Raw genomic sequence first — 26,686 nt, 5'->3', positions numbered from 1 at the left:
CGGGTATGTGAAAGAAAATAACGCTTACAGAGAATCCAAGTCCGGAGAGGAATGTTGTCTCAACTGATAGGACGAACGACGTAGTCAGTAGTCGGCATGCTAGTAGCGATGTCACCACTAACAAGACGGATGTGGAAGCGGAGACGGATGATCAAGCGACTCATCCGGCTAGACTGAAGGAGGCTGCTGGATTAAATGAAGAATGAATGAAGCTATAAATTTTCATGAGTTTGAAAAAGGAACACTAGATAATTTGAGTTGGTAGACTGCATTGTGAGTTGTTAATCTGAGCTTTGTTGTAGGGTTGTAACTCGTTTTGAAACAACTCGAACTTGCCTTCAAGTTTGGGTTGTATTTGGCTCCTCGAAACTCTGCTTGTGAAAGAAATGAAGCTTCAAGCTTGAACATTGGTATGCTCGGTTACCTCATGTGGCTCCCAACAAAGAGAAGCATGAATTCGTGAAGGCTTGTGTGAAGAAATTGTAAGAGTATGAGTATGATTCTTACAAGTCTTGGGATAATTGATATTATAAAGAAGTCTAAATCATGTTGAAAAGAGTTAATCCAATCATATTGGTATATTGAGGACTCTTGTGTTTGCTCGTTTATAGGACTCATACTGATATAAGGTGTTAAAGAAATCAACCCCATCGCATTAAAGGACCTACACAAATCTAGAATAAAGAATTCTAGAACATTCACTAAGGTTGGTTAGCTAGATTATCCAAGTTAAAGTAGTACTTTGTAAAAATGACTAGAATGTTGTTTCTTAAGTTGGTGGAAGAGTCTAGAAGAATGGTAAGGTTTCCACCAACATGCAAGATTAGTGTAGATAATTCTAGCTTAGGAAGTTAGTGGAATTATCTAGATATCTCTAGCATGGTGTGTCCATGCTTCTTCAAGGTTCCATCCATGCCTATAAAAGGAGAAGGTATCCACACCATTTGTATTAACAAATCAACAAACCAAGCAAGCAAGCTTGTAATCAAGCAAGCAATCGACCAAGTGAGAGTAAGAAGAAAGAGTAGTCTTGTAAGAGTGTGAGTGGTCTAGAGTTTGTCTCTAGAAAGTGAGTGAGTGTCCTTGATAGTTTGTGTTGTAATATTTTGTGTGTGTAATACAAGTAATTTGTTTACTTGTATTGTCTCTCCAACACTTGTGCTAGAATTGTGTACTCCAAGTTTTTTTTCCAACATAAGGAATGCAGTCTTGTATTCCTTGTGGGATTGTTATAGTGTGATCCAGGTCTTATAGTATAAAACCACAAGCCCCTGCTTTCACAAAGCACGCTCTTATTGTTCCAATTACCTATAACTTGGAGAGCATTGAGTTTTGAGAGAGGAGAAGGTTGTGTGCAGGTTTTCATGGCTTCTTCATCCATGAACATGTCTGTAGGTATGCGTTGGTATAATTGCTGCAATTCTTACACTTATATTACGTACATAATTTAAGGATTGTGATTTAGTTGATTAATCCTTGTGTTCTTGGCTAGTGTATTAATCTTTTAAGTCTAGTTTATTCTTACATGTGGTATTAGAGTCATTGGATTTTAAAACTAAATTCGATCATAAATTGGTTCCTAAAAAATTGCAAAAACGAACTGGTTTGAAAAACAAGTATGTTTAATTGGTTTTTAAAGACGAGTGGTACAACATCGTTTAAGAAATAACCTTTAGTTCAATTTTTTACTCTGATCAGTCTGGAAAGGGAGAAACTCATGTTTTGTCAATATGGGGTTGAGAAAACTTTTTCATGCTTGCTTATTTGATGATAAGTATAGTAATATAGCAGTATACATCTCTCTTAAACATCACAATTCTGATTTTTGAAATTATTGCTTCCGCTGTGTTGATTATGATGTCTGCAAATTGAGATGATTTTGGTTTATTAACCCTCCTTGTATTATTAGTGTAATGAATAAACTTGTATTCTGATCAACTAATTATGTTGTTAAAAACCATTGAACGAAGATCGTGTTATCTTTCTGATTCTTCATATTGGTTTTGACTCATTCATTGTTTTATTGTTTCCTGTTTTATTTGAAATTGAAATCTGCATCTGCATTGAGAGTTGTCTTTTCACTGATGAGTTGTTTAATCTATATATACTTTTCATTCATGATGAAAAATCTATATATATGACTAAGTTGGTTCATATCGGTGTGTATTAAGTGAAAGTAGATTGAAATCAAGAACTTTTGGTTCTCCTTTTGAGATTTCAATTGTCTGCAGTTTCACTTAATCTTGCAAGTGTGCTTATTCTCATTGGGGAAGTAATTACAAGAAGTGGAGGCGAGACATTGGTTTATTGCTAACTCTCAATGATATGGGGTCTACGGGAATTTGAAGTGATGACAATCCACATGGATGGGTCTCAGGCATTGATGGATAATTTGTTTCGTTGATTTGGAGCCGAGGAATTGCAATCGGGTTGACGAATATGAATCCAATGATGGTAACTTAGTTCACTGTATCATGCATGATTAATTGTTTTCTTATATGCATGATTATAGTGTGATGTGTTTGAACATGATGAATTAGGGCTTTTGCTATTTCGAGTATGCCTGTTTAATTATTTGTATATATACTATGAGGGCATGATTAAACTCGAAATCCCTATAGATGCCAACTTGTGATTTATGTGGGATGTCTGAAATCATCTTTTGTTGCATAAATAAATTAGTGTAACATTTAGTCTATGTATACTCTTTATTTTTCATTAAAGAGTTTATGGTTCTGATTAAATTAGTCTTGGTGGAGGATAAAACTTGTTCATATACAGCACCTATCGTTCTTTTTTGTCTGTTTGGTTTTGGGACATATATGATGAATATCAATTTGGAATGGAATCAATCTGACTGCACGAGTACTCCAGGAATTGATATTGTCTGGGCAAGTATGCTTAATGACCAAGCAATTCTAATATTAAACTAATGGATTTGGATGCCATTGTTTGTATTTATGATACATATAGTTACAATGCATTGGTCTGTTTTGAATTATTATTTTAAAAATAAAAAAATAAAAAAAAAAGAAGGCAAAATTAGATTATACAAGTATCCATAATGATGACTCTAAAATTATGAGTGTAATTCATATCCCCAGTTTTGGTTAGACTACATATAATATGTTTTGGGGGCTTTCGGTATATATGAATGATGGAGTTTGGAATCTTTGGGTCGCTAAATGTCAATCTTTGCAGTGTATAACCGAAAACATGTGAAGGTTCTTGTATTTATTCCTTGTATGGAATGATATAAATTGTTTTGGTGAAGTCTTGTTGGCAAGAATGCATTCTATTTCGCTGTGATAGTGGAACTCATCGATTGGCAAGATTTGGTCTGGAATTTTCGTTTCTCGTTTACTTCCGCTACTCTTAATGAAAATTTGCTGATTAATTGGTATGTATCCTTTAATTCATATCCGATGCGATCTCAAAGTTCATAAGATATTAATTTTGAAATTTTGACAAATTATGGGTTTTCTATTGATTGGAATTGTTTGAGATTTTGAAGCGTCAATTAGTATTTTTGCAATTGATTTTTGGACTAGATTGTTTTGCAATTGATTTTTGGACTAGATTGAATTATGATACAGGTCGATCTTGTTAAAAAATTATTATATGTAAATCATATTGTTAAAAAGTTGAGATCTTGATTCTCTCGTTTTAATCGAGATAACTTGTGCTTCTATGTCCAAATAGTATCAAATTTTAGTTGATCTTGCTCAATGGATATTGAACTAGTTAGGATCAAATTGAATGCAAAAATATTGTGCTTGCAATTCTGATTTTGATCGTTGTTGAAACTAGTGCGTTTGGGTTTATGTGAGATAAGTTTTTCCAAATGGATTGTGACTATCTTTTGATACATAGACTGTTTGTATAATGGTTTAGGTGTATATGACTAAACTGAGATTATGCAATTGGTGAGGAATCGGGAACCAATTGGTTCATATCTCTGGTTTCTTCATTGGTTGTGCAGTACATTCTGCTTATGCTTAAGTGGGAGAATCGTATGTTTGAATGTAAGTATAAGACTAAGAGTATTTAGGCCGGCCATTATAATTCATTTGGATGCTTAAAAACCAGTTTATGGTTTTATTGAAGCAATTGGTTGAATTATTTGCGTTACTTGATTTGTTTAAGTAATGAGAAGGGTCCTATTATGTCGGTTAGCATTCAAGAGGAAATGAATTTGGTTTCCATATGAATTATGATTAGTCATTCATTGTATTGGAATGACTTTTAGTTAATATAGTTGCTATTAACTTGTACTTAACTTGTTTGTGTTAAGTATGGCCTAGATGAGTGGGAGCAAATTGGTTTGGTTTTGCTATATTGGTTCACATAATTACATAGTGAAAATTAAGTATGTTGTGACTTTTGAGTTAATTCTGCGATGTAACAGAAAAGATTCTTAAGTTCAATACTTTAAAATGCATAGGTGTGTTTATTCATACAATTATGAATAATTTTAAGTTGACAACTTACTATCAAGAATGTTTGGTATTTTTTTATATTAATTTTGGGCTATATGAGTGGTAGTAGACGTCTTGGTTTACTCTTGAGCTTAGATACATTGCTATGAACATGAACTGGACATTGTGATTTGTAAGTTAAATCTGTATTTTGCATTGCAGATGTAATTATAAATTCATTGTTTTGGCTTATGTAAGCTGGTTGTGTCTATGTACTAGTGTGTTGATGAATGACTTATGTGATCACCTTTATAATAATTTGAGATGATTATCTATTGTGATGAATCATACTCAAGTGGGAGAATGTAAGAGTATGAGTATGATTCTTACAAGTCTTGGGATAATTGATATTATAAAGAAGTCTAAATCATGTTGACAAGAGTTAATCCAATCATATTGGTATATTGAGGATTCTTGTGTTTGCTCGTTTATAGGACTCATATTGATATAAGGAATGCAGTCTTGTATTCCTTGTGAGATTGTTATGGGGCGATCCAGGTCTTGTAGTATAAAACCACAAGCCCCTGCTCACAAAGCATGCTCTTATTGTTCCAATTACCTATAACTTGGAGAGCATTGAGTTTTGCAGAGAGGGGAAGGTTGTGTGCAAGTTTTCAATGCTTCTTCATCCATGAACATGTCTGTAGGTATGCGTTGGTATAATTGCTGCAGTTCTTACACTTATATTACATACATAATTTAAGGATTGTGATTTAGTTGATTAATAATTGTGTTCTTGGCTAGTGTATTAATCTTTTAAGTCTAGTTTATTGTTACAGAAATTATATTGGAACCAAACATCACTACAAACAATCAGGAACACGAAATTATATTAGATAGGCAGCCAGGTAGCCTTAAATAACTTACACCAAACCAACACTTAACCTTAAACACTTTTCAGTGGCATCCATTTAACGTGCCACAAAGCGTGATTAAGTACTAAACTCATGTCCAAACACAAACTTAAACATCTTTAGCTTACAGTTTCTGCGGTCACACATCCATCCACTGCAATGTGTGCCTTAGGTATGTAATACCAAATATATACTCGGATTCTGGTTGTCTAAGTTCTTTATCTACTTATGTATTTGAGCTGGAATTAAGTGCCACCAAAGAAGCATAAGCCCCGTCAGTGATCTTCATTAGGAAATCATGGCTTCCCTTCTCTGCAATCACGCCATTCTTCACCACCGCGATTATGTCTGCTCCTTTTATCGTGCTAAGGCGGTGCGCAACTACAACTGTTGTTCTATTCACCATAACCCTGTCCAATGCGTCTTGCACTTTGCGTTCGGACTCTGCATCCAGTGCACTTGTAGCTTCATCAAGTAGAAGGATTTTCGGGTCTTTGAGTATAGCCCTCGCAATGGCAATTCTTTGCTTCTGACCTCCTGATAGTTGAACCCCTCGTTCACCTACTGAGGTGTCGTAGCCTTGAGGCAATGAAGATATGACATTGTGCACGTTAGCTGCTGTGGTCGCCGCTATGATTTCTTCCTCGGTAACATCTCCTGGCTTGCCATATGCAATGTTGGCACGAATGGATTCGTTGAAGAGAACTGGTTCTTGACCAACCAACCCTATCTGCTGCCTCAGCCAGTTTAGCTTGAACTTTTGGATTTCTACTCCGTCTAATAGTACGCGACCTGAATCAGGATCGTAGAATCTCTCTATGAGGCCTATTACCGTTGATTTCCCGCTGCCACTCTCTCCAACCAAAGCAACAGTCTGCGGATGGAATTTTAAGCTAAGTTTGCAAATATATGACTGAAGGGAAGAGATTTCGGCACACCCTATTTACTTTTTTCCCTTGATTCTCCTTTGATTTATTAAATTCAAATGCCAAAACAGCGGTGTTGCAGAAACCAGTTCCCATAACTCAAATGCAAATAAACAAAATAGACAGACTCACTAGTGGTGGTAATTACCTTTCCAGATGGCATCTTCAAACAAATATCTCTGAATATCTGCACATCTGGGCGCATAGGATACTTAAAGCTGACATGCTCAAGCTCAATGTCTCCAATTAAATGTGATAACGTTACGCCTTCATTACTACTCGAGTCAATCTTAGGTTTGCTGTCGAGAATTTGAAATATCGAAGCCGATGAGTCCTTGGCTTTGTTAGAGTCAGGGGCCATGGTAGTAGATTGTGAGACACCTATTGCAGAGAGTGTTACAGCGAAGAAAACCTGCAAATAAACAAAAAAAAAAACAACGAATCATTAGAGTTAGAGCAGGAGCACTTGTCGAAGAAGTTAAGGAACTGTGGTAGCAAAAATATCACCTTGAATACTTGTTCAAATGTAGCTTGACCATGTTTCACAAGAATAGCTCCAATATAGAATATCAACGCATTTGTGCAGAACATTAAGAAGAATGAAAAGCCAAAACCCGAACCACTTACTACTCCTAACCGTACTCCTTGCCTCAACGGACCCTCACATTTCTTCTCGTATGCCTCCATCACCTTCTTCTCAGAACAAAAAGATGCAACCGTTCGGATGCTACCAATCGCATCGTTTGCCACTTGACTGGCTTCTTCATACATAAGCTGCAGATATTCAAAACGTTACAAGTACATTCAACAAATTTTTTATTTGACAAAATAAAAAACTCTTGGGGCAAGACTCTCACCTTGGCATCTGCACTAAACCCTTTAAGAAATTTTGCCTGAAGTGTTCCTTGCAGAAGCATCAACGGCGAAACGGCTAAAACTACCAGCGTCAGTTTCCAGTTAGCTGTGAAACCTATAATCAGCCCTGCGATGATTGTTGCTATATTCTGCACAATCAACGCTAAGGCGTCACCAACAAGACTCTTAATGGTTGAAGCATCCGTAGATAACCTTGCACCAATCGCACCGCTGAAAGAACAAAAGATTTCAGTTGAAATATTGAGAGTTCATAGCTCGCGAAAATTACTTTTTCATTTAACATACCTTGAATTTGCAGGGTCATCAAACCAACTGACTTGCTGGTGCACAACCTTCTGGAATGACAAGGCACGAATTCGCTCCACTAATTTCCCACCTGCAACTCCAAAGAAGAAATTCTGCACAGGAATCACCAACAAAGCAGCGCAACCTAAACCGACATAAACTAACGCCCATTTTCTGGAATCATGCCTTAGCTCATTGGGCGGTTCGTAGAACATTCTAATGGCTTTCGAGAGTAGTAACGCAAAGATAGGGAAAATTACTCCATGCGCTGCTGCAGCAATGGCTCCTATAAGCAAAACTGGAGCCTCAGGTTTGTTAAGTGCAGCCAGCCTTCGGATAGAAACTGTTTTGCGCTTTTCAGGATCAGCTTTAGGTCTGTCGTGATCATCCTCGTGTCCTACTTCACTCTCTTGGATATCAACTGGACCGGGAATGCCAAAGCCAATGGTAAATGAGTGCCGGTTACCTGATGAGCCTCTGCTTATAGACCTCCTCATTGACAATCTCCGGCTCCCGGAGCTGAGCAAAGTCCTATCTGTATCTAGGCTGGTGTCCATTCTATTCGGATCAGAGGTTTGTGCTTCGTTGTCAACTTTTGATCCTTCTTGCAGGCGGATTAATTGGCTGTAAGCCCCTTCTGGACCTTTGGTCAACTCATTATGAGTCCCTATAACCAATCCAATGGAAAAGTTAGCTTAAGGATCAAGTTTGTTGAAATTTGAGAATGATAGATTGGCACGCGTATTGTACTCACCTTTTTCAACAATTTTGCCCCTGTGCACCACTGCTATGCAATCAGCAGTCCTAATAGTTGTCAAGCGATGCGCAACAACTATGGTTGTGCGATTTGACATCAAGTTCACCAGTGCATCTTGAACAATCTTTTCGGACTCAGCATCCAGCGCGCTTGTTGCTTCATCGAGAAGAAGAATTCTCGGGTTCTTTAGAATGGCTCTTGCAATTGCAATTCTCTGCTTTTGTCCACCAGATATAGATGTCCCGTGCTCACCTACCATTGTGTCGATCCCCTGGAAAGGAAAGCAGGATTTTATATTACAGATACCAATCTCCAAAAAAAAGGTCAAATAGAACTTTATAAGATCATGAAAAACTGCATAAAAAAGTCGGTTTACCTGGGGTAGCTTATCAATGAATTTTGCTGCATTTGCGAGCTCAGTTGCTCTTCTAATCTCCTCATCAGTTGCATCATCCTTCCCATATTTTATGTTCTCCCTTATAGTTGTTGTAAAGAGGTTCGGTTCCTGACTAACCAGCCCGATCTTCTCCCTTATCGCTTTAAGCTGCAACTTCTTCAAGTCCACACCATCTATAAGTACTTCACCGGTTTCTGGATCATAAAACCTTTCTACTAGCCCGATCACTGTCGACTTCCCACTTCCACTCTGCCCAACCAAAGCAGTGGTTGTGCCACTTGGAACATATAATGAGAACCCAACAAAGATCTTCACGTCTGGTCTGGCAGGGTACCTGAAATACACGTCTTTGAGTTCGACATCACCTTTAACATCTTGCAATACAATTCCACTTGCATCGTAGGGATCGATAGTTGGATTTCGGCTGATGGTCTCAAACATTTTATATGCAGCAGCTTTCCCTGATGCGAATGCATTCAACGATGGTGATGCCTGACCGAGTGACCTAATTGAACAAACCACAATCAAAATGTTTCAGAAAGTGAAAAATGTCATCATCTACATTCATGAAAACATTTACGAAAGATAGTTAAGCATGCACATTGAACAGGGTTCTATAATATATCATGCCATTACCGAATCAGGAAAACCATTCTATATACTTACATTCCGCCAGTCATGAGTGCAAATATAACATTAATAACTTGGCCTCCATTGTATCCATGTTTGATGATCATTTTGGATCCATACCATACTGCAAGCGCGTACGTGCAGAAGATGACGAGCATAAGTATTCCGAGTCCAAGCCCTGTGACTAGCCCTTGTTGAACCATAGTATTGTAAGCAACTTTTAGCTTCCGGTTGTACTTTTCAATTGCTTGCTTCTCCCCAGTGAAAGATGCAACCTGAAACACATTTTTTATTTTTCAAACGCTAATTAATTAAGATATAAAATGTAATTATTTATGAACTCTGAAGATTTGAATTAAAGAGGTTAAGCATCAAGGCCTTACTGTTCTAATGGAACCAACTGTTTGTTCTACTATATTGCCAGCTTCTGCATAAGCAGTCTGTCCACGGGATGACATTCTCGCCATGATAGTAGCCATTGTTGCACCAGCAATGACAATGGCAGGAATGGTAGCCAGCAGTACAATGGCTAGGCGCCACCCTTTGACAAAAGCAATCATAAAACCACCAAGAAAGGTAGAACAAAGTTGTATAAATTTCCCCACCTGCCACAAATTAACCAACCCCTCACTATAAATGCATATATGTCAAGCTGAAGACCAAATGATACCACAAGTAAGAAGACTTCTTCACAAACAAACCCTTCAAAACTCCCTTTCATTGTCAGATATACTTACAGCACCGATCTGAACAGAAAAATTAACCCGCGGACTCAAGTATTATTATGCCATTGCACAACAGATGACGGGTTTTCCTTGCTATTTGAAGGGTTTTTTTACTAACATTATAAGATGTTGAGGGGGACCAAACTAATTAAGTAAATTATAATTAACAAAAGGTTATAAAAAATGAGCCCTTCAAAACTTAATTCTATACTGCTAACATTTTTCAGTTAGACAACATTGCCTTTTGTGACGTATAGTCAGACAAAGGACTTGCACAAGGAAGCAGCAGCTCGCAGCACAATCTTATGCGCCATTTAGGCAGTTTGTCGTGTTAGTGTTTGTATGTGTTTGTGGATTGTTTTGATGAGATTTGAAAATGAAATCCGCAAGAAATTGATTAGCTCAGCGAGCTGAAATTACAGAGAACAATGGAGGAAGAAAAGTGGAGCACGTTACAATGGAGGAAGAAAAGTGGAGCACGTTGCTCCTTGGATTCGATCTGAATTCTGTTACACATCACTGTCTGCAACTAAGAGTGCTGGAAATTTATATTATAATGTTTATTGGATATTATTATTCAATTTCAAAATATTAAGTAAAAAAAGCAATCTTGTTTATTCTGAAGTGTTGTGTCTGATGCAAAGAATTGCATCATATTATTTGTATTGTGTAGTTTGATGAGTGGTGTAGGTTACATAGATGCAAAGCTGCATCTTTTCACCAAACAACACAATGGGTTCTATATAAACCCATGAAGCCATTATCATTAAAGGTAGAGAAAATTAGAGTTAATTTTTAATTTTGAGAAATAGGGTTTCCCCACTTTGTTTCTCTCGATCATTGTTAGTCAAATTCCGAGTCGTGTCTTGAAAATACGGAGTATATTGGGTTCGCCAAAGTCCGAAAATTAAATTGTTTTGGCTCTGGATTATAGATTGTTGAATCATGAGAGATAGACGCCTACCAACCTAAGATTATTATCATTAAAATTCTTTATGATTATTATCATTAAAATTCTTTTATTATTCTCATATTTTCTAAAATTGCTCCAACACTAAGGGAATATAGCCATTGCATTTCCCTCCCACTTGCAGCGTGAGTGCAATCATGTGCACAACACACACTCACTTAAACACTCTTGCATGAGCCCGTAACCGTGGGCTCTGATATCATGTTGAAATTTTTTAGATCGACGGGCTCAGGGTGCCCCACTCTAACGACATTGATACTGTCCCCAACTTTACTACCTGCCCAATCTGTCAGGTGTGGGATTTTACCACAAAAGGCATAAGTATTAGCTACAGTGGGGTAATCCTATTTAAAGTCATTACTTTTCTTTAACCCCCCCCCAAAACGTTGCAATTCCCTCAATCGAACTCATGTTGCAACTAAGGGAAGATAGCCGTTGCAATTCCCTGACATTTGCAGCATGAGTTCGATCACGTGCACAACACATAATCACTTAAACACTCAAAACTACTACGACAGCTGACACACACTCTTAAAATGTTATAATCCTAATCATCTATTACATAACAAGAACAACATGAATTAAAACCCAGAAATGAAGAACTTCAAAGGATGAAATCTGCAACAAGACTTAGTTGGAGGGCAAATTTAAGGACCTTTGCCCAACTGTCTTGAATTAAAAGTTAAATATTAATCAGGTGCCTTTAATCGGTTAAGAGTTGTCTTAGATCAATGAATGAGAAGGAAGAGAGTGAATAGGGCACAGGAAATGAAGTCATCCAGTTAAGTAGCTAGATTAATTAGCAGTTAACCAAAAAACTAATTAGAAAGTTAATTACCTTTTCCCCCATGGCTTCTTGAATTAGAATGGTGTCCCCAGACATCCTGCCAATGATCTCTCCAGTGCTAGTTTCAGTGTCAAAGAAGCCAATGTCCTGCCTTAGGATTGCCTTCATGTACTTGCCTCTAATTCTAGCAGCCTGCCTTTCTCCTGTCACCATCCAACATGCCACCTCTGCAAATTCACACAAACAATTTAATCAACCTACTGGTGTAATTAATCAAAGAATTAAACCCGATTAAAAAAATAAATGGAGGAAGAAAAATAGAAAAAAAATTTAGGATTATTGAGACTTACGTAGAAGTGCTGCAGCTCCAGTGCCAATGGCCAAGTACACAAATTTTAGAGACACCTGCAAAAAAAAAATAAAAAAATAAAAAAAAATGGAGAAAATATCACTTTGAAAGAAGGACATGCATGAGAAGTAACCTAGAAAAAGTGGTTTTGTTTGATACCGTATTCACATTTTTTGGTCGCCGTGATTTTTGGCTTAATGTAACTGAAAGAAATATAGATTTTCCTTTTTATGGGAAAAGATAAAACAATAGGGCTCTTTTGAACTTTCAAGAAACGCAAAGAAAGCTGTACACTTTTTGAATTCTAAAGATTTTCAGTGTTTCGAGAAATAAATATAATCTTTACCAAAAAAAGAGAAATAAATATATTATCTTTACCAAAAAAAAAAAAAGAGAAATAAACCTGCATGTGTCTATTCCAATCAAAGAACCCAGAAAACCAAGCATCTTGATGTTCTTGTAACCAAGAATACGAATGCATGTATGTATAAACATGTATATATATACCTTAGAGATCATGGGAACGATGTGACCAGGATCGGTGGAACCAAAGGTGTTGATAAGATTACCAAACACAAGAGTCATGAGCGGCTGCGACAGACCATTCCCCACCGCAGATATTGTTCCAACGATCATCAACGCAATGTCCAAACGGTCTGCAAACGCGAAGAGTTTATAGAAGGCGACATTCTGCTTTTCTTGATCTGCTTTCGCTTGTGACCGGTTATTATTATTAACTTCTGCTTCCCCATCTCCTCCTCCGCTTCCTCCTTCCATGGCAGTTGCCCTAATTCGAAGAAGACTCTCTCTCTCTCTCTCTCTCTAGAAGATGATCGGTCTCCCCTGTTGTTTGATGAGGAGAATTGTGTAGGAGGACAAAGTAAGATATCAACTTTTTGTGTGCCCTATGTGCTTTATGGTGTGGTGGGGTGAGATGGAAAAGGAAAAAGCGTGTACAACTAGGACAACTAACTAGCTAGGCTAGAGATTTTTCAGTGTTTCTCTAATACATATTATTCAAATATCATTCGACTTAAATAATAACAGGTAATGTAATCAGTAATGTTTTGATCAAACTGAAAAATTTGTCATTAGTCAAAGGATGGTTTGGTGTTTAGATGCAACATATACATCAGAGTCCTACTAATCAGCTACTACGTTGATTTTTATCGCTTCCTCACTCTACGGCTCCTTTTTCTCCTTTCCTCTCTTTTGTTTTTGTCGAAATTTCTACTTTCCTCTCTCTATTTAGTTTAATTAAAATCCAATTTAACAAGAATTATTATTGTTAACCAAAAAAAAAAGTTTTTATTTGTTGACAAACAATATTATAAGTGGATTAAATTATCAAAAATTAAGAGCATGAAAAATCGGTAAAAATTAAACTTGCACCAACGTACATCTTCAATTTTACAAATTTTTGTTTAAATAAAACAACTCTAAAAGCACGTTTACGAGAAAAACCGAATATGACTATGGGATTCGTTTGAATGACCTTTAAACTGTTGAGATTTGCGAGAAAGAAAGGAAGAAGGGGACAGACCGACGGACCGCATGCAAAAGCAACAGAAAATGATCTGGCCTTCATATGTTCTGCGTCATTAATTATGTGAATTCTTCCCATCAAGAAATTTTAAGTGTGCTAGAAACACGAATCTATACATCAATTGTAAAAATATAATTAGTTGAAAATTTGAAAAGAGAGATAACAAATTATATTATTACATTTCGTATGCTAATCGTGTTTTCGACAGATTAAAAATTTTCTCTTTGACAACATAGTGTCTATCAAAGGAAGACCTTGACCATTTGGATTAGTAGTAACAAAATTTAAAAAATAACATAATCGCGTCAATTGTGTCAAATAGTTCGCAAGTTTTTTGTTATCTATTCTATTCTATTAAGAGAAGAGACATTGTCAAATTTTTACCCTTTTTTTTTTCCTATTTTACCTTCATTTTTTATACACAATGTTGACATGATGAGGGCAAAATAGTAATTTTGAACTTTTCTCCTTTTTTCCTTTTTTCCTTTTTTCCTATTTTGCCCTCATTTTGTATACATAATTTTTACATAAGGAGGGCAAAATAGTAATTTTGTATCAAAATATTTACATAAGATAAAAAATGTAACATCTCACATCGACCAACAAAGAGGGGGTGATGTGTCCTATATGTACATGCCCACCTCCATATAGCACGAGGCCTTTTGGGAGCTCATTGGCTTCGAAGTTCATCAGAACTCCGAAGTTAAGCGAGTTCAGGTGAGACTCCCCAAATGGGCTGACCCACTAGGAACTTTTCATGTGAGTTCCCAGAAACAAAACCGTGAGGGTGTGGTCGGGGCCCAAAGCAGACAATATCGTGCTACGGCAGAGTTAAGCCCAGGATGTGATGAAGCCCAGGTCGGGATGTGACAAAAAATATGCACTTATTAAGAGAAATTGTCCCACCATCATTTTTTTTCATACACGTAAGTGAAATCATGATGTTTTTTGGATAGTTAGAATGAATTGAAGCAGTTGCACCTGAGGAGACCGTGGGAGGAGGTGGGCGGTTGAAGAGGCTTTAATTTTGTACCTTTTGACAAAATGACAATCATATCCCTATTTTTCCTATTTTACCCTCTCTTTTATTTTTGTGAGAAAATGACAATCATATACCTATTTTTCTTATGACAAAACAGTAATTATGTAATATTAAGAAAAAAAATATGCACTTATTAAGAGAAATTGTTCACACACACAAAATGTGTGCTCTTTACTAGTATATTTTGAGAAGAGAGAATCGATATAAGACTCAAAAGCAAATTTTTGTTTTTAAATAGGCATAATCATTTCAACACTAGAAAAACAATTACATCGTTTGATAATAAAGAAATCAGTATGAGAGTTTCTTCTTCAATCGAAACATTGAAGCAGCAACTTGAGGTACAAAATTCTGCCAATCAGCAAGTTAGTGTCAATTGATATCCATGTAGTTTTACAAAAGTAACTAATAATTTGTTTATTCTTTTGATATGCTACATATTGAATAGGAACTAAGGAAAGTATATCACATACGTAATTTTTTATTTATTTAAATGGTACCAAACTAGGTGAATGATGAATCTCATTACTTATGTTACCATATCTTATCCGAACTAAGGAGCATTTGAACATATGTTTTATTATTTAAATATACTCATTATACATCTAATCATCTTTTACGTGTTTTTTCTTACTCAATTCTAGTTAACTTTCATATTAAATGTTACTTTTACAATTTTGAAAAAAATTAACTAAGATCAGGTGAAAGAATACATGGTAGATAATTAGGTGTATGATTATTATACAATATAATTTATGATGATGAGCAAAAATGCTCCATCCAAACTATGTAGCTAATCCAAGTATACTGTAACGTCATCTTCTACGCAGACCATTTGCTTACAGAAGTCTAGAAAATTATTTTGGTAGATTTGCCATTATTGCTTCTTAAATTCACAATCACAAGCACCAGGATGCACTCTTTTCTAGAAGAGCTTCACTTTTCAAATTTTCACACTTTGTAGTGAACAAAAAATGCCAACAGCATCTTCTCTGGATCTTTCGGTGAGTATTTTAGGGATTCGTAAATCATGTATGTTAATCGTATATCGTGCAATCAAATTTTATCAGATAATATTTGTATTTAATTTTAAATAAAAATATTTAAAATGATTTCTGATAGTACGATATACGATGAACAGATATAATTCATAGATCTCTTTCTGGCGAGCATCTGGATTCCAAAAAATGCACGCTTGAATGATAGTTTAGAATTTCTTTTCTCCTTTTAGTCTTCTATTACCGTTTATTTTCTATAGTACTGAGCAGTACGGATTAGTATTATTAAGGGCGGAGCTAGAAAATTTTCACTGAGTAAGCTAGTTTAAAGTTTAAATCTTTATGAACAAAGAACTTGATAATGTATTTTTCACATTATCAATTAGCTTATGAAAAGCTTCACAAGGTGATCCAAGAATTTTTTGTTATTAAACATGTGTTAAAAGTCAAACAAATCCCAATTTGAAATATATATGTACAAGAAGTCATGAGAAAATTGATGTAAGAAAAAGAAATTGTTTGTAAGTTGTATTATATTGTTTTATGTAATTAAAATAAGAAAATTAAGATTAATGCCTAAATATATAGTGGAATACCTTCGGAAATCAAAAAAGTTACATATAAAAGTTTGTTTTTCATCGAAAGCTACTTGAACTATAGCCCATGATAGCCTTTGAGCTGACTCCGTCCATGAGTGTTACTTGATAGTTTGGTTTTATATTCATTAAATTGGCAAATAAGTAACAATAATTTTTTTTTTCAATTCAATCAAGACTTTTTATTTTTAATACTACTAAGAGGAGAGAGGTTGGGGGGAGGATTTGATTATGGCGTGGGGTGGATTGACCTCATCCTTTCTCGACGCTTGGCTGTTTCATTCAAAAAAAAATTTAATATAGAAAATTTAGAGTGTACATTTATTATAAATAAAATATTAATAACTATTTTATTATTTATTTATTTTGCACTTTCTTTTGAGAAGTTTTTAGCTCAGGACACGAATTATAACATCATATGTTATTATATAAATGAAGGAAAATTTTATTTTCCAAGTATCACATTGCTTGTATAATGAGATAATACGTAATGTACGATCTCGTATTCGTGAATACCAAAAAAGTTCTCCTCATTCGGATCCATGGCGGGCCCACGAGTAAAGCGTGTCCCCTTAGGGCTTGCATGTAAGTTGGATTCTTCAGACAATTGCAGGCCTTGGTGACCATTTGGTGACCATGCACACGGTTTCATCTCTTCGTTGCCTCAAGGCTATATGACACCTCTGTCAGGGAACGAGGGGTGCAGATACCGGGAGGGCAGAAGCAACGAGTAACCATTGCCGTTGCACATCGTCTTACCACCATAAAAAATACCGACGTAATTGCAGTGGTGAAGAACGGCGTGGCGGCCGCGAAGGGAAGCCACGAGTTTCTTATGAAGATCGGCGATGGTGCTTGTGCATCTTTTGTGGCACTTCACACAAGTTCAATGTGAGAAGGAAGATAAAGGCTATAATTTGTCACCTTTTTGGCAGTATCACTTGAAATTTGTTAAACTGATGACCCTTTTTTTATAAACAACGCGAATCATCAAATTACATATTTATGTAGCATTCACGAAAATGCATTGTCTGGAAATTTTGTAAGAAACAATGTGCACACGCATGTCCCGACTACATCATGGGACAACGCCAAACGAGCGCACGAGAAAACCAAACATCATGACCAGACAATCTTTTGTTATTTTGCACATGATGAGAGCCGTAAAGAGGAAACTAACTACCAGATGTTGGGGAGGGCTCAGTAATCTTCACCCCCGAGATCGCTGGATGGAATCCGCTGGCGTTTCTCCACGTAGGCTGTCGGAAACCATCCTCCTTTTCCTTTGCACTCTCCTTCTGACCATCCTGATGGACTCACCTGGATAAAAAGTTTTCCAGATCAGCAAACAAGAGAATATTAGGCACGTTAATTCAAAAAAAGGAAAAAAAATTTGGCAAGTTTCATCCAGAGCATCCCTACAAATCATGGCCTAGTTTTCGTTTATGGTTGATGAACATTTTAAAGGCCGGTCTCGAGGATATTACCTTTCGCACAACAACATAGTCACCGACTGACAAGCTTAGTTCCTTCTCTGATGCAGCACTGAAAGAATGTGTTGCCTGAAAGAGTAAAAACATTAGAAGTTCAGATTCTTAGACGTACTTGAAATATGATATGTCATAGAGCCAGTTCAAGAATGGGTGAAACAGGCACGAAACTGGATATTGAAAAACGAAGAACACTTATTTCATCTTTTAGTATCTTAACTTATCTGTTAATTCCTCTCTCCCTTCTTTCTATACAACCTACATTGTTAACTTTCTCTGCAACCATATGACCCCTGAATTGTGCAGCCAGCAGCCTATCTTATATTCTCGTGTTAATCTTTGTATAAAGGGTAAATACAATTTCTTTTAATACTTTAAGTTTGATTGAGCAATCAGAAATACAGCATCCAGGATATGAAAAGTAACATACTTCGGCCAAGAAGTACATTGTTTTCTCTGAGCCGTTCTCTTGTGGAATCACAGGAGGAGCAGACTCTTTCCGTTGCTTCTCTGAGACCAACTGCCACAAAAACCAGGCCATGACATGAGTTCATATAATTAAACCGGAAATGCTTTCCTTTTAAAGACAATCGTAAGTGGAACTGACCTCTGCTTCAACCTCACCGAGTACGGCAGCCACTCTCAGATGATAATTCTTTTCTCCTTCAACCTTAAAAGTGCTAAGGTTAATACGTGTATAACTGAAGAATGACTATAATCTTCAACATAAAAACTAATATTCGGAAAATCATGTGCATTCTTACCAGTGCAACAAGCCTCTGGAAAGTTAGTCTTTGCTGCTGTGCTTCCACAGCAGCCAATGCAGCTGAAGCTTCTATACCCAGAACCGCCATGTTTGCTTTCAATTCTTTCATCTTTGCTTCCGCTGCCTGCAGCTTTGCAACATTATCAGGATTTGGAAGTTCTCTTACTCGTGCTTGTCTTCTGGACACTTCTACCGCCTGTTGTTTTCTTAAGGTCACTAATATGTTGGCAAAAGGCAAATATTATCAAGCATGATAAGATAGGAATGTATTTTACCTGTGTCTCTGCTTCCTGTCTCATTCGACTATAACGTTGAGCAAGATGACGAGCATCTTCCAAAGGAGCACCAGCTATCATTGCTCTTAACGGATCTAAAATCTATAAAAAAACAGTGAAGGATAAGCTACACGTTCCATCTTAACTCATGAATATTATTACAATCTTCAAAAACGAAGTGGACTTATACAAATGTAATGGTATTAAAAGTCCATCTAAAGTTGCAAGCCACTCAAAAGCTTCAAAGTTAAGTATATTATACTTCAATCAACACCATTCTAAAATATAATTCTAATCCACAAACACGTAGACTGTAAAAAATATTCATGATAGAATTCATGTCCTGCAGCACAGCACAAAATGGCTACAATACTTCAATGATGACTAAAACGCAACCATGGTTGAGAAATAATCGTCAGAAATACAGAATACTTCTGTCATCCAAAAAGTTATATAAAATAATGTATTTGCGAGCGTGTCTGTGTACGGATGAATCCTGCATCCAACAATGTAACTAATTTCTCTAAGAATCGTTGACAAATTACAACAAATGGTAGAAACTACCCAATGATGAAGTCATAAGCACAACATAAATAAAATTATAATCAGAAGTCAACCTGTGAAGATAACAGCTTATTCAAATCTTCTTGTTCCTTTTCCACATGCTTACGAGCATCACCATATATAGATGCACCCTTAGCTAAAATCTTGTCACTGGTGTTTTCTGCACCATATCTGCTACAATCCTCGGACAACTTGGTTCCTGGCTACCACAAAAAGAGTACTAGTAATAAGTGCAACTACAAAGGCTAAGGTTATTCCTTCCAACATACTAAGTGAAGTTCTGAAACTAATTTCATAGGCTAAGGTTATTCCCTCCAATACACATTGCCCCATAGATAATCCAATGTTACTGAAAACGAATAACAAATTTCTACCTGCTTCAATATGCTTATACCCTATGGCTGTGAACGCTTCTGCTGCTTTAACAACTTCCTTCTGAAAATCCTGAGGATAAATAATGCGAAATCAGTTTCTGGCATCAACTCATATTACACATCTTAGAAAATCACGATAGGGGTGCTTTGCTTTTTTTCTTTTTAATGAAGACAGAAAGAATAGATCATTTCAAGTTAATGTATAATTTCAAAATGGCTCTTGGTCACATATATACCTTTCCAGCGCGAGTGGACCTGTACAGTTTCTCTAGCTGCTGATGTCTCTGCATCTCAACCTCATCTATTACCATTACATCTGAGCTTTCATAACCAGTCCCACCGAACTGCTTTATCACAGCCTGAAAATTTAAAAACAAAACTATAACATTAATTTGATGGACAGAAACAATAGCAACTAACTGATGGGTGAATATTTCTAACAAGCTAAAAAAAGTAGGTAAATAGGAAGAACGGGGTCGCAGAAGAACCATAATGGTATGCTACTTGAACTTAAATCATTTAAGTTAGCAATCCGACAGTGGTATTTTCTACACTTATCTCTACTATCATCAAACGCACTGTATATTGCATAAAGTGTGCTACCAAAACTCATCCGCCACTACTGAATTTGTCAACAAAAGTATATAGATAATTACCAAAATTGAGTCCATTTAAGAAACAATGAATTCGATCTTCACCAAGAAATTCGATATGAATACAGCATAAATTCATACTACATTTTCTCCATTGACCTAATACAGATTGCAGAAAAGTAACAAAATTTCAAATTTTGAGATTCAGGTGTTCCGGATTCAAATCGAAATGAACAGAATTTGCTTAATTCAATTAACTAGCACCATTCTTCTCTCAAGAAGATCAACAACGTTAAAAAATTTCGATCGAATAACGAACCGGGCACCACTGAAATCGCTTCAAATATACATCCCCATTCATAATTTAGTAAACCAACACAGACACAAAGCACGAATCCACCGCCACATTTTCTCAGTAACCAAACAGTCAATTAGCAAGCTTAAAACTTTACTTCAAAAATAATAAGAACAAGAAAATTATACTCAAAACAAATAAATGGGTTGTTCGTAAATCACCTGCTGCTGCTTGGCGACCTGCTCTCGGAGCTTACTAGCTTGCTTTCTTATAGCATCCATTCTTCTTCTTCTTCTTCTTCTTCTTCTTCTCCTTCGGCCTCTGTTTCCTTGAAGAGCCGAGAATTGAGATCGAGCTCAAAACGACAAAGGATTGTTGTTGAAGTGAGTGGGATTTTGGATTTGAAGGTTGATGGATCTCAAACTCTGAAATCGAACTAGTCTTTTGAATATACTGGGTTGGGTTGGGAGCCATACAGCGCTGGAAAGAGCTGCTCCGTTTTCTGGGAAATGTTTGTGTGTGGTGCTGAAGTGTATTCTTTACTTAGGCTCATGACCGTAGGATGGAGTTGATTGAATGATCTTGATCATGGCCTAAATAGTGCACCTAATTCTTTGAGATATGACCCATGAAACTTTTTCGTTTGTTTTGTTGGAAAATTTTGATATTTCTTTAAATTACAACCGATGTGAGATTTTTTTATTTTTATATTCTCACAGTATCAAATAAGTAATAACTCAATGATTACCGAGGATTGTTTCTTTTGGAAAAATATTAGGAAGATTATCTTTCAATACCATATTTTGTAGACCACGTGATATGGCGATTGCTGATTGGTTTATTATTTTAGTGATTTAAAGAGGAAATCTAATTATCGACCTCAACATCATATGCGGTTTACAAAATACGATTTAAGTAAATGGTCTCTCTAACATCAGCCATTTGCTTCTATCTCCTTTATTTGTGAGTGGGGGATTGGAGTTTGCAACATTTCTTAACAAAGTGATATAAAATATATTGCAATAATATCTAGTTATTTCGTTCATATATACATGCTGAGATTAAAACGTATACGTGGTGTTATTAAGTCACATGTATAATACGACAGTATGATGTGACAAATATTTTTAAAACCTAATAAATCAATATTAGCTACATAGATTACAACAAACTAAATTAATCACTTTACATGATGATATGATACTTACGCTAATAATTTCTCGCATATGTTCAACGAACTTATAATATGAAACTTCACGACCTATTGTTTAATAAAAAAGAGCAAAATATTCTAAACTCTACTTTTTCAAATTCGAATTGAGTGTAAACTCCCTCTCAAATTAAAAATAAAAAATAAAATTTTTTTCTATTTATTCACTTGTTTCATTTTGTGAATTTTGTAATTAAATATAGTACTTTAAAGAATATCACAATTAGATGAATATCGTACTATTTCACAAAAATAAAAATAAAATATCGAGTGTACCATTTTCTAAAAAATATGGTGTTTTTTAATTGCTTACTATTTGTCACAATATAATATGCGGTGGTAGAATCCAAATTTTTTTATTTTATTGTTCTCAAACACTAGGAACTACCAATTCAAATTGTGCAGCCTAATTGTTTAGTATTAAATAATTTTCAAATTTATTCATCTAATCCAACTTGACAAATTGATTTATTTCTTAATTTGTACAGATTCAAGTAGCACTTCAATTCTGTGCACAATATCGAAATTTCCCAAATCACATCATATTGAAGCCGCAACTTTTCCTCCAACCATTAAATAATTATTGCAGTCACAGATTCACAGAGAATCACATGCACCCCGGATTCATATTATTATGTCCACAAAAAATAATCCAAAACCCATGAAAAATAAATCGTAGTCTCGTAATACATCGTTTTTATTTACCTTATAAAGCGATGATAATGTTTACCATTTTATTAATAATATATTTTTACTAATCATACTTACGATCATATCAATTAAAGGTGACGAGCAGATACATTCTCCACGAACTGAACCATGCATAATTACATATTGGCACTTAGATCCAAAAAGAAAAACAAAAAAACATACAAGAATTGCATACCACAGACATGCACCCCATTATTTTAAGCCACGTCCCCAAAAAATTGACCCACTCTCTAATCCCCAGGGCCCAACCCTGGTATTTTTTCCCACTCCTCAAAAACGTTCCAAAATTCAAACATTCACAAATCCACATCAAGATCCCACCATTCACAAAATGACACTTAGCAATAAAATTAGCCCCTTATGCTCTAGAATCTATAGGAACTTATTTACACCCAAAACGTAACTGTAATCGCGTCTCGAATCAATTCTGTTTCACTATAGGTTTAACTTTTGTTTATAACAACACGGTATTCGTTCAAAATACTGGCACAATAACATCTAAGTAAGTTTTTCTCAACTAACTCGGACATAAATTTGCAACTTTTTGTACCCAAATAAATAAATTAGCCCAACCAGACCACACAGAATCTTCACACACGCATCCAGAGAGACGGAAATCCCAAAAGAATCCTCATCTCTCTCACCATTACCAGTCCTTATTTCTTACCATTTCAAGTTTTAATTTTTATTGTATTTTTGAAGAAATTTTTAGTTGTGACGGGAACGATATATGCAAGTGGTGAAATTTTTTAATTTTTAAGTTATTAATCTTTGAACACATATAACCTACTATTTCTATAAAAATACATAATCTACCATCTTATGTGACAGTCAAACTGAAAAATCCCCCGTATTTTTGAAACGCAGGCGGTTATTCTCCACAAAACAGTCCCTGAGAGTCCCACGTAATCACCTTTAAGAGAGAGAGAGAGAGAGAGAGAGAGGAGAATAGTGTCCGGGGATTTGATTTCGATCGAATAATACGAAGATCTGTCTCTCCGAGCGAGAGGAGAGAGAGATAGAGAGACCCCATTGCTGCTGTACAATCCCCAAAAGGAGACAGAGAGAGTGTGTGCAATCATGCCTTCAGGTGCCAAGAAGCGAAAAGCTGCCAAGAAAAAGAAGGAGCAGCAAACCCACAACGGCACATCCAATCCTCCTCCTATTCCTTCTCAAGGTGCTTTCTTTGTTTATTTGATTATTCAATTCGTCAATCCCTCACTTCCCATCTCTCACTCGATTGTTTCCGAACCTTTGTCAGTAATTTTTCTTGTTATTTTATCGATTTGGGTAATTGGGTATTTACCAGTTACCCTTTTTTGCCTTTGTTTGGTTGGGATTTTTGTGATATGAATCAAGTTACCCAATTTTGAAGCTTTGATTTTGTTTCATTTCCCCATTTGGGTTGGTGGGTATTTGCGGATGTGTTGAGTTTAGCTTAATTCTGGTGAACAAATTGTGGTTGCATGTTAGTTAGTGAATCTCTGAGTTCGTACTTTATCCCCCTCTCTAATGACAGTTTTGAAATTTGAATGTTTGACACTTTTTGGCTTCGAATTGGCTTAATGGGTGTTTATTGAAGTCTTATCTTTGCATGGTTTTGACTGAAACTCTTGTGATTGAATTGAACTATGTTAGGAAATAATGATTTGAACTCCCAAGATAAGGGAGTGCCTGGGGATGCCGAGGCAGTTAAGAGGGTTGAAATTGAGAGGGAACTGGGAGACAATTCAACAAGCAAAAATGTGATTATTGAGGATGCTAAGTCTGCAAAGGGATCATCTAACGGGGATGATAGAAGCTCTAGCAGTAGTAGTTCAGATGAAGAATCTCGAGCTGTTGATAGAAGGCGAAAGGAGGATATCCATACATCAGTTTCGGAGGAAAAACCTCATAATGATTTGGTTAAGTCAGTGGATTCTACATCAGCTGGGAAGACTACTGAAGATTCACTAGCTGAGAAGACTACAAGTTCAGCTACTACAGAGAGTGCCCCTTCTGTTGATTCTGTTACGCATGAGGTTTCTGTGCACCTCTCAAAAAGCACGCCAGTTGAAAGTGCACCGATCTCCAATGAGGTAGTAAAAGCAGGGTTGGATAATGGTGCAGAGAAAACATTGCCTACTGTGGATCCTGTATCAAAGAAAATTGAGGATAAAGCATCGCCATTACTGGACGATACTGCTAAGGCATCTTCAAGTGTGGTGGAATCTGCGTCTCAAGAAAATGAGAGCATAGTATTGCCATCATTAGGTACTTCTCTGGCCCAAGTTAGTAATGATGCTGAACCCATCAAAGATCCTGAGGTTCCAGAATATTCTGAAAAGCAGGTATTGCGCCGCATTTTTTTCTTCATTGAAAGTTTGATGTTAGATCTTTTTTTTTGATAATCACATTCAATTTCTTTGCTGGAATTTATGCAGCCTCTGTTAGCTCCGGCTCCACCCGTGGCGCAAAAAACATCTTGGCTTAGCTGCTGTGGAATTCTGGAGGCTATAACAGGCTCCAATAGATAAGTTCAGGTTGGGATTTTTCTATCAAGTTCTAATAACATGTCTTGCCTTTTCTCTCTCTATATAGTTTTTGTCAATGCTATAGAGCAGACTGGGTCAGTGTGACATTGAGATGTGTTTAGGATGTAACAGGGATGCCATAATTGTTTGAGTGGTCATTGTTTATTATGTTTCAGAAATTTAAAGTGTGGATCTTTATTGACCGTGGTCTCTAGGTGTCTGATTTATGCTTTTATAGAATATGGATTGCAATGCTAGTGAAAAATGGTAGCCAAGGACTGGAATTGGCAAGATTGGTTTGTCATGAAAGGCCTCGTTTACGATTTTCTCACATGAAGGGTTTAACGTTTATCATGTTGCCTATGGAATGTAAATAGTGGATGGAGAATTATGTTTAAATGTGTTGCATAATGTGTTATCTTACAGATTTTAGTAGGAAATTTAGTTACTAATCGAGTAGGATTGTCTCACTATACAAGTTTGAGTAGTAAAGCAGCGAGTAACAATCCATTGTTTAAAAGATAAGAAGAGAGAAGAAATTGTTGAGGCTTCTTCCCAAGAGGGACTTTAAGCAGTACTTTCAGACTTTAAGCTGTCCTCACGGAGAAGAAATTAGATAAAAGCAGGAATTCCAAATGTTCGACTCATATCTTGATGTCGACAGTCCCTTATGCTAAGGTTAGAAGACCTCTTTTGTGCTAAGGTTATGCAGAAGTTTTTTTAGTTGATCTCCCTTGAATTGCAAGTGTACATCAATTGTAAAGGTAGATAGAGATTGTACTAGAGATTAAAAGAGATAGCTGCTAGCTCAACCACCTAAAGGAGAATCTATTGGGCATTTCTGTTTCAGCTCGTCTAATAAGCGCGCTATCTGAATGTGATCTTTTTCAAGTGTTAGGTATTTTCTGATTTGATCTGAACCTGCTTAAATTTTCTCGTAGTCTGAGAACGGTGCTAAGCTTTATATTATTGCACAACTCTATGCCAGCATTGAGATATATGCATCGCTTTCCTGCATAACAATTTTATATAGACTTGAGTGATGTTACTGTTCGAGTTTGTAATACCTTTCAAACTGAATGTTGCTTGATTTTTTTCAAGGTTTCTCGTGATGCAGAAACAACGGATGAAGCTGTTTTGTAACCAAAAAAAGTGCATGAAGGGTTTCAGCGGACTCGTGAAACTTGTGGAAGTGAAAAATGTTCCGAGAATTTTATGATATTTCGATATTAGAACTTATACTTTTTTTCCCGAAAGAATAATGGGCAAGAACCGGATTAGATAAAACCAAATTAAGATCTGTGGTGGTGATAGTGTCAGGAATGGTAGGCAGCTGTATATCTCTGCTTTTGCAACCTTTCTTTCTTGTTACTTTTGCAGAATAGTTCTCTGTGTTGTTTTTACTTCCTTTTTTGCAACATTTTCAATATCATTCTTCACTTGATTGTTGTAGCCAAGTTAAGAGTCCCGCTCTCCGCAATTTATTTTAGATTAGAATATTGTTCGAACAGTGGAAGCGTTTGATTACTCACGATTTTTAGTCGATTTTACGAATTCGTATTTAAATCATCGTTCAATCTATTATTTTTATTTTCGCCTCACCGTGGAGTTTTGAAAATTAATTTAAGACTTTCCATTTATATTTTTGAGGGTGGAATCCCATTTTGACATTGATTTGG

At 36.1% G+C, this 26,686-nt stretch overlaps 3 protein-coding genes across 4 annotated transcripts; 1 reads left to right on the top strand and 2 right to left on the bottom strand.

Annotated features, from left to right (window-relative positions):
* Nucleotides 1–5,278: 5,278 nt before the first annotated feature.
* On the bottom strand, nucleotides 5,279–12,923 carry LOC103951333 (ABC transporter B family member 9). Its single transcript, XM_009362685.3, has 12 exons — nucleotides 12,542–12,923; nucleotides 12,036–12,090; nucleotides 11,737–11,912; nucleotides 9,587–9,808; nucleotides 9,240–9,478; nucleotides 8,553–9,078; nucleotides 8,174–8,447; nucleotides 7,420–8,086; nucleotides 7,116–7,344; nucleotides 6,766–7,032; nucleotides 6,407–6,670; nucleotides 5,279–6,206 (listed from the first exon to the last, which is right to left on the bottom strand). Exons 1-12 carry the CDS (start codon nucleotides 12,809–12,811, stop codon nucleotides 5,559–5,561), a joined length of 3,837 nt encoding a protein of 1,278 aa, XP_009360960.2. The 5' UTR covers nucleotides 12,812–12,923; the 3' UTR covers nucleotides 5,279–5,558.
* Nucleotides 12,924–17,163: 4,240 nt separating this feature from the next.
* On the bottom strand, nucleotides 17,164–21,078 carry LOC103951231 (SH3 domain-containing protein 3-like). Of its 2 annotated transcripts, XR_007260813.1 has the most exons (11): nucleotides 20,795–21,078; nucleotides 19,922–20,044; nucleotides 19,686–19,755; nucleotides 19,365–19,510; nucleotides 18,748–18,849; nucleotides 18,471–18,668; nucleotides 18,314–18,376; nucleotides 18,137–18,226; nucleotides 17,926–17,999; nucleotides 17,704–17,778; nucleotides 17,503–17,536 (listed from the first exon to the last, which is right to left on the bottom strand). XR_007260813.1 is itself a non-coding variant. In XM_009362544.3 (10 exons), the coding sequence occupies exons 1-10, from the start codon at nucleotides 20,852–20,854 to the stop codon at nucleotides 17,417–17,419; spliced, it is 1,047 nt and encodes a 348-aa protein (XP_009360819.2). In that variant the 5' UTR covers nucleotides 20,855–21,074; the 3' UTR covers nucleotides 17,164–17,416. The 2 variants fall into 2 exon arrangements, 1 of the variants encoding a protein (XP_009360819.2); XM_009362544.3 differs by lacking the exon at nucleotides 17,926–17,999 and having other exon boundaries at nucleotides 17,164–17,536; nucleotides 20,795–21,074.
* Nucleotides 21,079–23,414: 2,336 nt separating this feature from the next.
* On the top strand, nucleotides 23,415–26,464 carry LOC103951229. Its single transcript, XM_009362542.3, has 4 exons — nucleotides 23,415–23,671; nucleotides 24,133–24,824; nucleotides 24,918–25,016; nucleotides 26,109–26,464. Exons 1-3 carry the CDS (start codon nucleotides 23,575–23,577, stop codon nucleotides 25,008–25,010), a joined length of 882 nt encoding a protein of 293 aa, XP_009360817.2. The 5' UTR covers nucleotides 23,415–23,574; the 3' UTR covers nucleotides 25,011–25,016; nucleotides 26,109–26,464.
* Nucleotides 26,465–26,686: the final 222 nt, after the last annotated feature.

Source organism: the organism of the source record quoted next, unplaced genomic scaffold (assembly GCF_019419815.1).
Source record: "Pyrus x bretschneideri cultivar Hongxiangsu unplaced genomic scaffold, Pyrus_bretschneideri_v1 Contig33, whole genome shotgun sequence".
NCBI classification, from domain to species: domain Eukaryota; kingdom Viridiplantae; phylum Streptophyta; class Magnoliopsida; order Rosales; family Rosaceae; genus Pyrus; species Pyrus x bretschneideri.
This window is presented reverse-complemented; position numbering and strand designations above follow the sequence as displayed.